Here is a 12,403-nt window from a genome sequence, read left to right on the forward strand (position 1 = left end):
GTGTGTGTGTGTGTGTGTGTGTGTGTGTGTGTGTGTGTGTGTGTGTGTGTGTGTGTGTGTGTGTGTGTGTGTGTGTGCTTCTAACTTTTAACAGGAATAAATCTCAGTGTGCCTGCAATTTTAAAGCCCTGGATGTTCAATTATTCAAAAATCATTCCTGCAACAATATTTTTCCATCAGGGGACAATTTAGCCAGGTAGTCAAGGCGAGACTCTCCCTCTCTCCTCTCTCCTCTCTCCCTCTCTTCTCTCCTCTTCTGAAAGCACTCTTCTCTCATGTAAATAGAGATACACACTCATTCCTGATCTCTGTGTGAGCGTGTGTGTCAGTATGTGTGTGTGTCTAGGACAGACGCACCACTTGCAGAAATGAACAATGGCAGGAGAGGAGAAGGAGAGGAGAGAGAAAAGTCTACAGGGAATTCAGTCATACCTGGTCTTCTGTGGCTGCCAATAGACTGTAACTATATGTCCCAGTGTTTGGAGTTTATACTTTATTGCGTTAAAGGTGCTATATGCAACAATTTAGTGATACGAATACAACTGAGAAATACCTGAACTAGCTCAGTGCATCTTCCTTACTTTGTCATAATCCAAAAACATCCGTTGCAGAGTCATAGTGTTCTACTGTTTATGCTGTCTACCTGATGGAGATCTTTGGGTTGAAAAGTTGCGCTGAACAGAAGTCTATCTATTCAACACTGGGTATCTATTCAACACTGGGTACCTATTCAACACTGGGCATCTATTCAACACTGGGCATCTATTCAACACTGGGTATCTATTCAACACTGGGCATCTATTCAACACTGGGTATCTATTCAACACTGGGTATCTATTCAACACTGGGAATCTATTCAACACTGGGCATCTATTCAACACTGGGCATCTATTCAACACTGGGTATCTATTCAACACTGGGAATCTATTCAACACTGGGCATCTATTCAACACTGGGTATCTATTCAACACTGGGTATCTATTCAACACTGGGTATCTATTCAACACTGGGTATCTATTCAACACTGGGTATTCAACACTGGGTACCTATTCAACACTGGGATCTATTCAACACTGGGTATCTATTCAACACTGGGAATCTATTCAACACTATTCAACACTGGGAATCTATTCAACACTGGGTATCTATTCAACACTGGGAATCTATTCAACACTTCTATTCAACACTGGGTATCTATTCAACACTGGGAATCTATTCAACACTGGGAATCTATTCAACACTGGGTACCTATTCAACACTGGGCATCTATTCAACACTGGGTATCTATTCAACACTGGGTATCTATTCAACACTGGGTATCTATTCAACACTGGGTATCTATTCAACACTGGGTATCTATTCAACACTGGGAATCTATTCAACACTGGGTATCTATTCAACACTGGGTATCTATTCAACACTGGGTATCTATTCAACACTGGGAATCTATTCAACACTGGGAATCTATTCAACACTGGGAATCTATTCAACACTGGGAATGGGTACTATGGGTATCTATTCAACACTGGGCATCTATTCAACACTGGGAATCTATTCAACACTGGGTATCTATTCAACACTTCATTCACACTGGGCATCTATTCAACACTGGGTACCTATTCAACACTGGGTATCTATTCAACACTGGGTATCTATTAATGACGTTTGCTTTTGCAACCTGCACCTGAAAGTCACTGGAAGTACTGTATGTACACTGCTTTTGAACTGTTTTCAACATTACACACATGGACACACACACACACACACACACACACACACACACACAGATCTCACCTGTGTAAATCAGCACCAGGAGGATGGCATCCTGTAGGTCAGGAGTGGATGCGCACCTCACAGTCCCCTGGGAAGAGAGACATGACATCATCAGCACAGCACAGGTCAATGTAAACATTGTCAGAACGGTTGAGACATGAGCACAGACATACTGGAACACTACTGGTCTTCAACAGTCTTGCAACTTTGCCTTTGAATTAAGGACGCGTTCAAAACAGTGTTTCTGTGCGTTCTTCCCTTCCTATCACATGAATTGTACCCCACAAACCATGCCGTTATGCAGATGTAATAGTTTCCTGGACCTAGACCTACACTACCATTAAACTGATAACACTACTGGCACTCATCTAAGGACATAACTGAGACAGTTGGGTCAGTGATGCCAGGGTATTCTTAAACATAACAGCGGCTACAGTATAGGAAATGCGTTAATAACAACTAGGTTAATGTAATCACACACCGCGGGAAACACAGGACCAATTATTGTATATATATATATATTTTTTTTTAAACGTACCTGCCAGATAAACCCGTATCCTGGTATTTCACAAACCTGTGATTGGGATATTCACTAAAACACTTTCGGTGTGATGGTGTGATTGTCAATGGTGCACTAACTAGCCTACTGTATTACACCGTTGCCCGATGCTTTACTTCGACAGTACAAGTCCTTTGCCCTGTTCGACCCAGCAGCTTGCAGTCAATTCGCGCTATAACCGAACTCTCGTGTTAGCCTACTTTTTCGTTATCCCTTGTTTCCACACTTTCACCTGTATTGAGACGGCGTGAGAAATAACCCAGTTGATTTCTCATGGCATGTCCCAGATGGTGTCGGTAGGGACACAGAGACATCGATACGGGCAGAGATTGTCTGTGGTCGGCGAGGCTTTATCCATCACACCCCTGAGACTGGTAGGTTGGGGAGAATGGCTACTGTTACGCGTAGTGCTACTCCCTCCGAGAAAACGCAAAAGCCTGCGATATGCGATGTGTTACTGTATGGGTATCTAACGGCGCCCTGGGTGGATTCTGCTGATGTAGGATCAGATTACCAAACCTCTCATTTTAACTTTAAACCGCTCATTCTAACTTCAAACTGGCCTCAGATCAGCTTCCAGGGACAACCACATATATCCTACACCAGAGGATGGGGGTTAGAGCCCGTTATGAAAACGTTAAATCATAAACTAGGCTTACGTCACTGACCTGCAGGGCTCAATTGTATTGCCAAGAAAAGTAAATATTAAGAAAACTTCTGTTGGGCCATCCCTTGGCACCCACCACCCAAACATATTAGAAAACGCATGTTATTACAGTGTTAGAAAGACAGTCAACGATAACTTTCGATTCGAAATGTCTAACTGCGTGCACGAGTTTTCTAGTCCTAGGCCTTATCCACAGAAATGTGGGCTATATCTCTCAGAACGTTGGGGAGAAAAACATCCCAAATGCTTGCCTGGGCTGGGGAGGTAGACCAACAGTAGTAGGCCTATCGATGCTTTTTGTTTTACGTGATTTTAGGAATTCAGTGCAACGGGTAAAATACCAGCTTCAACTTGTGTTTGTTTGGACTTTATTAGGCAGCGGAGGACAGAAAGGCGAACACATGCTACACCAGTGGAGAGATGAGTTCTAGCGATGACATGGACAACAGTAGGCCTAACTTTAACATGTAGCACCAACGTCAATTTGTTTTCAGATGTCTTAAGGCTCAGATGTCTTGGTGCTTATTAAGTTAATTAGGCCGATGCTCTTTGTGTCTGTGTGCACACCTGTCTTGTGCTACCTCTTAGGATTAGTGTAAGGAGATGAAGGTGTATTTTTCCCAGAGCAAATGGACCAGTTTGGCCGAATGGGAGAAAAAGCTACAGAAACATGAAGAGGAACCACTTGGCCATGCTGGTTATAGGTACTATATATATCTCTATGAGGCCATGACTATTGTGATGAAGGCTACTATTGTGATGAAGTCTAATGCTCTATGTTGTTCCTCAGGGGCCTGTTTCAGGACATTAACCTCATATAGAAATGTGTTATGTAGAACAGATGTAATTGTCTGTCAGGTTAATCAGGGAATCGTGACCTCTCTATTCGTTATATTTCTATGTGGAAAGTTCGGATTGTGCTACCTCTCTGAATACACCCCAGGTCTGCAGCCGCTGGTCCCTGTGTTTATGGGGCGTGGCCAGGAGGGGAGGGAGAGAGAGCCCAGATCGCCCTCACAAGGACCTAGTGACACAGTGGAGGAAGAGGAAGAGGAAGAATGGACAACACCAGGGTAAAACTCAAAGGAGAAGGGAGAAGAATTCCAGAACAACTTCTAAACTCCCTCAGTCCAGAACACCTTCTACAGCCTCCACATCTAAACCCCCTCAGTCCAGAACACCTTCTACAGCCTCCACATCTAAACCCCCTCAGTCCAGAACACCTTCTACAGCCTCCACATCTAAACCCCCAGCCCAGAACACCTTCTACAGCCTCCACATCTAAACCCCCTCAGTCCAGAACACCTTCTACAGCTTCCACTTCAGTCCAGAACACCTTCTACAGCCTCCACATCTAAACCCCCTCAGTCCAGAACACCTTCTACAGCCTCCACATCTAAACCCCCTCAGTCCAGAACACCTTCTACAGCCTCCACATCTAAACCCCCTCAGTCCAGAACACCTTCTACAGCCTCCACATCTAAACCCCCAGCCCAGAACACCTTCAGTCCAGAACACCTTCTACAGCCTCCACATCTAAACCCCCTCAGCCCAGAACACCTTCTACAGCCTCCACATCTAAACCCCCTCAGTCCAGAACACATTCTACAGCCTCCACATCTAACCCCTCTCAGTCCAGAACACCTTCTAGAGCCTCCACATCTAACCCCTCTCAGTCCAGAACACATTTTACAGCCTCCACATCTAAACCCCCTCAGTCCAGAACACCTTCTACAGCCTCCACATCTAAACCCCCTCAGTCCACAACACCTTCAACAGAAACCACTTCTAAACCGTCTCAGTCCACAACACCTTCAACAGAAACCTCTTCTAAACCCTCTCAGTCCAGAACAACTAAAACATCAGTGACTACAGGGTCCTATATCTCACCTGCTATCTCAGCCTCAACCAAAACCCTCAACACAGAGACCTTAACTCCTACTGAGACACAGACCTTAACCTCATCCCCAAACGTTCTGACACCACAGCCACACCTAAAACCTCGACTAGCTCAGAAGTGACCCCAGCCTCAACCACGCCCACTGCTACACAGGAAACCACAAGGTCTGACCCCTCGACCCCAGCCAGACCACAGCTGAGCAGAGGACCAGTACTGACACGTATTTTCACCTGGATGTGGACTGACTGGGACAGTCACAAAATGGGAAGAGAACCTTCAAGACAACCTCACTTGGATGAGCTGACTGGAGAGAGAGAAGTAGAGGAGAGAGTAGGAACGAGACTGAGAGGAAGACAAAGAAAGAGAGGGAGAAGAGGAGAAACAGGAGCTGATGAACAAAGAGAGAGATGGAGAAAAGAAGAGAGAGAGCGGAGGAGAGATGGAATCAGAGTGGAAGAGTGGAGTAGAGGACGAGAACAAAGGAGAGATGGTGGGGAGGGCATTGGGGGAGAGGAGGAGAGCGGGAGTGAAGGATAGAGCACACCCAGCAGCTCTCACAGGGTGAGTGAGGAGGGAGAGAGCGAAGGAGAGAGGATATTTTATTAATGTTGACTAATTCCATGAAGATATCCTCGCAAGTATTTAGTAATCAGTAGTAGTACATGTCTCTGAGTAATAACATCTCTACTCAGGTGTAAGCCACAACGCTGTTGCTACTCTGTGTAACGATTTCCTCTCCTCGTCGTTATAGGACCAAGTGTGTGTGTGTCAGAGCAGATGAAGACAGCAGATGTCAGAGGTGAAGAGATTCACTCGAGGTGTGAACCTTCGCAGCAGAGCCAGAGTCAGCTCTACTGAGGAAGAGAGACAACGATTACTTCTGTGAGTCACCATCTAAATACAGTGTACCTTCATGAACCTGTTTTTAAGGTCTTTATAGATGCAGTAATTTTGTGATATTTGGTTCAATTGTCCCTAATGTCTTGTTTTATCTGCTGGCTAGCATATCAAATTAAAGTTTATTTGTCACGTGCGCTGAATACAACAGGTGTAGACCTTACAGTGAAATGCTTCCTTACAGGCTCTAACCAATAGTGAAAAAAGGTATTAGGTGAACAATAGGTAAGTAAAGAATTAAAACAACAGTAAAAAGACAGGCTATATACAATACTGAGGCTGTAGAAGTAGCGAGTCTACATACAGACACCGGTTAGTCAGGCTGATTGAGGTAGTATGTACATGTAGATATGGTTAAAGTGACTATGCATATATGATAAACAGAGAGTAGCAGCAGCAGAAAAGAGGGGTTGGGGGGGGGCACAATGAAAATAGTCTGGGTAGCCATTTACCTGTTACCTGTTGAGAAGCCTTTTTGCCTTACACTTGGCACTCTGGTACCGCTTGCCATGCTGTAGTAGAGAGAACAGTCTGTGACTGGGGTGGCTGGGGTCTTTGACAATTTTTAGGGCCTTCCTCTGACACTGCCTGGTGTAGAGGTCCTGGATGGCAGGCAGCTTAGCCCCAGTGATGTACTGGGCCGTACTCACTACCCTCTGTAGTGCCTTGCGGTCAGAGGCTGAGCAATTGCTGTACCAGGCAGTGATGCGACCAGTGTTGCAGCTGTAGAACCTTTTGAGGATCTCAGGACCCATATTTCTTTTATTTCTTTTATTTCACCTTTATTTAACCAGGTAGGCTAGTTGAGAACAAGTTCTCATTTGCAACTGCGACCTGGCCAAGATAAAGCAAAGCAGTGTGACACAGACAACAACACAGAGTTACACATGGAGTAAACAATAAACAAGCCAATAACACAAACAAGTCAATGACACAGTAGAAAAAAATAAAGTCCATATACAGTGTGTGCAAATGGCATGAGGAGGTTAGCAATAAATAGGCCATAGGAGCGAATAATTACAATTTAGCAGATTAACACTGGAGTGATAAATGAGCAGATGATGATGTGCAAGTAGAGATACTGGTGTGCAAAAGAGCAGAAAAGTAAATCAAATATAAACAGTATGGGGATGAGGTAGGTAGATTGGGTGGGCTATTTACAGATGGACTATGTATAGCTGCAGTGATCAGTTAGCTGCTCAGATTGTTGATGTTAAAAGTTGGTGAGGGAAATAAAAGTCTCCAACTTCAGCGATTTTTGCAATTCGTTCCAGTCACTGGCAGCAGAGAACTGGAAGGAAAGGTGGCCAAATGAGGTGTTGGCTTTGGTGATGATCAGATATACCCGCTGGAACGTGTGCTACGGGTGGGTGTTGTTATCGTGACCAGTGAACTGAGATAAGGCGGAGCTTTACCTAGCATAGACTTATAGATGACCTGGAGCCAGTGGGTCTGGCGACGAATATGTAGCGAGGGCCAGCAGACTAGAGCATACAGGTCGCAGTGGTGTGTGGTATAAGGTGATTTGGTAACAAAACGGATGGAACTGTGATAGACTGCATCCAGTTTGCTGAGTATAGTGTTGGAAGCTATTTTGTAGATGAAATCACCGAAGTCGAGGATCGATAGGATAGTCAGTTTTACAAGGGTAAGTTTGGCCATGACCAGCTCCTGTGAGTTCTCCTTCATACAGTCCGTCTGTTTCCATCTATGGCACATACAGGCTGTGCAGGCCTTGTTAGAAGGCGGAGTGATGTGAATGTATCTGCACAGAATGACTAGTGGAAATAAATGGGTTCTCCACGGTAGACCATACACACAGTTTGCTTAATGATCAACCCTAATGTTTTTCTGAACTTTCCAATACCTTTGATGCATTTCAATCACCCCAAAACATACTTCCTTCCAGCTGTGGAAAAAGTACCCAATTGTCATACTTGAGTAAAAGTAAAGATACCTTAGTTGGAAATGGCTCAAGTGAAAGTGAAAGTCACCCAGTAAAATACTACTTGAGTAAAAGTCTAAAAGTATTTGGTTTAAAATGTACTTAAAGTATCAACAGTAAATGTAATCGCTAAAATATACTTAAGTATCAAAAGTAAAAGTATAAATCATTTAAAATTCCTTATATTAAGCTAACCAGACGGCATGATTTTCTTGGTTTTTAAATTTACGGATAGCCAGGAGAACACTTCAACACTCAGACATAATTTGCAAACTAAGCATTTGTGTTTAGTGAGTCTGCCAAATCAGAGGCATTAAGGATGACCAGGGATGTTCTCTTGATAAGTGTGCGAATTAGACCATTTTCGTGTCCTGCTAAACATTCAAAATGTAACTAAACTCAGCAAAAAAAGAAACGTCCCTTATTCATCTTTCTACATTGTTAAAGGGTTTTCACACTGTTTCCCATGCTTGTTCAATGAACCATAAACAATTATTGAACATGCATCTGTGGAACGGTCATTAAGACACTAACAGCTTACAGACAGTAGGCAATTAAGGTCACAGTTATGAAAACTTAGGACACTAAAGACGCCTTTCTACTGACTGGAAAAATGAAAAAAGAAAGATGCCCAGAGTCCCGGCTCATCTGCGTGAACGTGCCTTAGGCATGCTGCAAGGAGGCATGAGGACTGCAGATGTGGCCAGGGCAATAAATTGCAATGTCTGTACTGTGAGACGCCTAAGACAGCGCTACAGGGAGACAGGATGGACAGCTGATCGTCCTCGCAGTGGCAGACCACGTGTAACAACACCTGCACACGATCGGTACATCCGAACATCACACCTGTAGGACAGGTACAGGATGGCAACAACAACTGTCCGAGTTACACCAGGAATGCACAATCCCTCACTCAATGCTCAACCTGTCTGCAATAGGCTGAGAGAGGCTGGACTGAGGGCTTGTAGGCCTGTTGTAAGGCAGGTCCTCACCAGACATCACCGGCAACAACATTGCCTATGGGCACAAACCCACCGTCGCTGGACCAGACAGGACTGGCAAAATATGCTCTTCACTGACGAGTTACGGTTTTGTCTCAAAAGGGGTGATGGTCAGATTCGCGTTTATTGTCAAAGGAATGAGCGTTACACCGAGCCCTGTACTCTGGAGCGGGATCGATTTGGAGGTGGAGGGTCTGTCATGGTCTGGGGCGGTTTGTCACAGCATCATCAGACTGAGCTTGTTGTCATTGCAGGCAATCTCAATGCTGTGCATTACAGGGAAGACATCCTCCTCCCTCATGTGGTACACTTCCTGCAGGCTCATCCTGACATGACCCTCCAGCATGACAATGCCACCAGCCACCAATACTGCTCGTTCTGTGCATGATTTACTGCAAGACAGGAATGTCAGTGTTCTGCCATGGCCAGCGAAGAGCTCGGATCTCAATCCCATTGAGCAGGTCTTGGGACCTGTTGGATCGGAGGGTGAGGGCTAGTGCCATTCCCCCCAGAAATGTCCGGGAACTTGCAGGTGCCTTGGTGGAAGAGTGGGGTAACATCTCACAGCAAGAACTGGCAAATCTGGTGCAGTCCATGAGGAGGAGATGCACTGCAGTACTTAATGCAGCTGGTGGCCACACCAGATACTGACTGTTACTTTAGATTTTGACCCCCTATGTTCAGAGACACATTATTCCATTTCTGTTAGTCACATGTCTGTGGAACTTGTTCCGTTTATGTCTCAGTTGTTGAATCTTGTTATGTCCATATGAATATTTACACATGTTACGTTTGCTGAACATAAACACAGTTGACAGTGAGAGGACGTTTCTTTTTTTTTGCTGAGTTTAGTACTTTTGGGTGTCAGGGAAAATGTAAGTAAAAAGTACATTATTTTCTTTAGGAATGTAGTCAAGTAAAAGTAAAAGTTGTCAACAATATAAGTAGTAAAGTAAAGTACAGATACCCCAAAAAACTACTTAAGTAGTACCTTAAAGTATTTTTACTTACGTACTTTCCACCACTGCTTCCTTCAGACTGATATTTGGCATTATCTGATTTGACATATTTTGTGCTATTATTGAGATAATGATTCCCCCATGTGTCCAAACATTGTGAATCAAATAGCTTCATGGTCCTTGTTAATAGTATTTCAAATAGCATGAATATGAATCGATTTGGGTAGGTTATGGTAGCTCACCCAGTGAGTGTGTTTCACAAATGTGTCTCCCCCAGAAATATTAGTGAGTACCACTGCTCTAGAACTACCTGTTCAATTCCCCATCTCTTTCCATCTCTCTATTTAAGTGAAGTGGAATATAATGATGTCATTAGTCTTTCTTTTTCTTTCAGTATTTGCTTCAGTTCTCTATCAAGCTTGCTATTCTCTTTGACCTCTCTGAACATCACTTCAGTTCTCTATCAAGCTTGCTATTCTCTTTGACCTCTCTGTACATCACTTCAGTTCTCTATCAAGCTTGCTATTCTCTTTGACCTCTCTGAACATCACTTCAGTTCTCTATCCAGCTTGCTATTCTCTTTGACCTCTCTGAACATCACTTCAGTTCTCTATCAAGCTTGCTATTCTCTTTGACCTCTCTGAACATCACTTCAGTTCTCTATCAAGCTTGCTATTCTCTTTGACCTCTCTGAACATCACTTCAGTTCTCTATCAAGCTTGCTATTCTCTTTGACCTCTCTGTACATCACTTCAGTTCTCTATCAAGCTTGCTATTCTCTTTGACCTCTCTGAACATCACTTCAGTTCTCTATCCAGCTTGCTATTCTCTTTGACCTCTCTGAACATCACTTCAGTTCTCTATCAAGCTTGCTATTCTCTTTGACCTCTCTGAACATCACTTCAGTTCTCTATCAAGCTTGCTATTCTCTTTGACCTCTCTGAACATCACTTCAGTTCTATATCCAGCTTGCTATTCTCTTTGACCTCTCTGAACATCATTTCAGTTCTATATCCAGCTTGCTATTCTCTTTGACCTCTCTGAACATCACTTCAGTTCTATATCCAGCTTGCTATTCTCTTTGACCTCTCTGAACATCACTTCAGTTCTCTATCAAGCTTGCTATTCTCTTTGACCTCTCTGAACATCACTTCAGTTCTCTATCAAGCTTGCTATTCTCTTTGACCTCTCTGAACATCACTTCAGTTCTATATCCAGCTTGCTATTCTCTTTGACCTCTCTGAACATCATTTCAGTTCTATATCCAGCTTGCTATTCTCTTTGACCTCTCTGAACATCACTTCAGTTCTATATCCAGCTTGCTATTCTCTTTGACCTCTCTGAACATCACTTCAGTTCTATATCCAGCTTGCTATTCTCTTTGACCTCTCTGAACATCACTTCAGTTCTATATCCAGCTTGCTATTCTCTTTGACCTCTCTGAACATCACTTCAGTTCTCTATCTAGCTTGCTATTCTCATTGACCTCTCTGAATACCCCTTCCGTTTCTCTCCTCCCCTCCCTCTCGCTCTCCTTTCCTTTCAGTTGGGAAGGAGTCGTCCCAGTCTCAGATCTTTTCCTGCTCTGGTTGTCCGTTCTCCTTCACGGCTCAGATCTACCTCTACAAGCACACAAAGAGATGCCACAGGGAAGAGTACGTCAGGCTGCTGAGGAGTGGAGGGATTAGATCAGAGACACTAGCACCACCCAGTGGCTCTCAGTGGTGTTCAACAACTCCAGATCACACCCCAATCACACTCCTCACCCAGAAACACAGAGACCCAGAAACACAGAGACACAGAAAACACAGAGACATAGGGAAGCCAAGACCTCACCACTGCTCTCAGAGTGGGAAGAGTTTCCATCGATCAGGAGACTTAAAGGTGCACCAATGTACTCACACAGGAGAGAGGCCATATCACTGTTCCCAGTGTGGGAAGAGTTTCCATCGATCAGGAGACTTAAAGGTGCACCAATGTACTTACACAGGAGAGAGGCCGTATCACTGCTCTCAGTGTGGGAAGAGGTTCAGTGTGTCAGGACATTTAAAGAGACACCAACGTACTCACACAGGAGAAAGGCCATATCACTGTTCCCAGTGTGGGAAGAGGTTCAGTGAGTCAGGAAGCTTAAATGAACACCAGCGTACTCACACCTGACTCTATGAGTCACTAGCACCAACTGATTTACCGGTGGCATTCCAAAGCCCTAAATGCTGCAAATAGTTTGTTTGCCTGAATAAAAATCCAGTGGAACTGTGTACACCATATTTGATTCCGCCTGTACACAATCTTTGATTCCGCACGTACACCATATTTGATTCCGCCTGTACACAATCTTTGATTCCGCACGTACACCATCTTTGATTCTGCGCGTACACCATCTTTGATTCCGCGCGTACACCATCTTTGATTCCACGCGTACACCATATTTGATTCCGCGCGTACACCATCTTTGATTCCGCGCGTACACCATCTTTGATTCCACCATCTTTGATTCCACGCGTACACCATCTTTGATTCCGCGCACCATCTTTGATACACCATCTTTGATCTTTGATTCTGCGCGTACACCATCTTTGATTCCGCGCGTACACCATCTTTGATTCCACGCGTACACCATATTTGATTCCGCGCGTACACCATCTTTGATTCCGCGCGTACACCATCTTTGATTCCGCGCGTACACCATCTTTGATTCC

General features: G+C 44.2%; 1 protein-coding gene across 1 annotated transcript; it reads left to right on the plus strand.

Moving 5' to 3' along the window:
* Positions 1-3,669: 3,669 nt before the first annotated feature.
* LOC112267683 (zinc finger protein 135-like) lies at positions 3,670-11,886 on the plus strand. Its single transcript, XM_042296641.1, has 2 exons — positions 3,670-3,703; positions 11,248-11,886. Exons 1-2 carry the CDS (start codon positions 3,670-3,672, stop codon positions 11,859-11,861), a joined length of 648 nt encoding a protein of 215 aa, XP_042152575.1. The 3' UTR covers positions 11,862-11,886.
* The last annotated feature ends 517 nt before the right edge of the window (positions 11,887-12,403 follow it).

The sequence above is a fragment of the Oncorhynchus tshawytscha genome, linkage group LG14 (assembly GCF_018296145.1).
Source record: "Oncorhynchus tshawytscha isolate Ot180627B linkage group LG14, Otsh_v2.0, whole genome shotgun sequence".
Taxonomy (NCBI): Eukaryota; Metazoa; Chordata; class Actinopteri; order Salmoniformes; family Salmonidae; genus Oncorhynchus; species Oncorhynchus tshawytscha.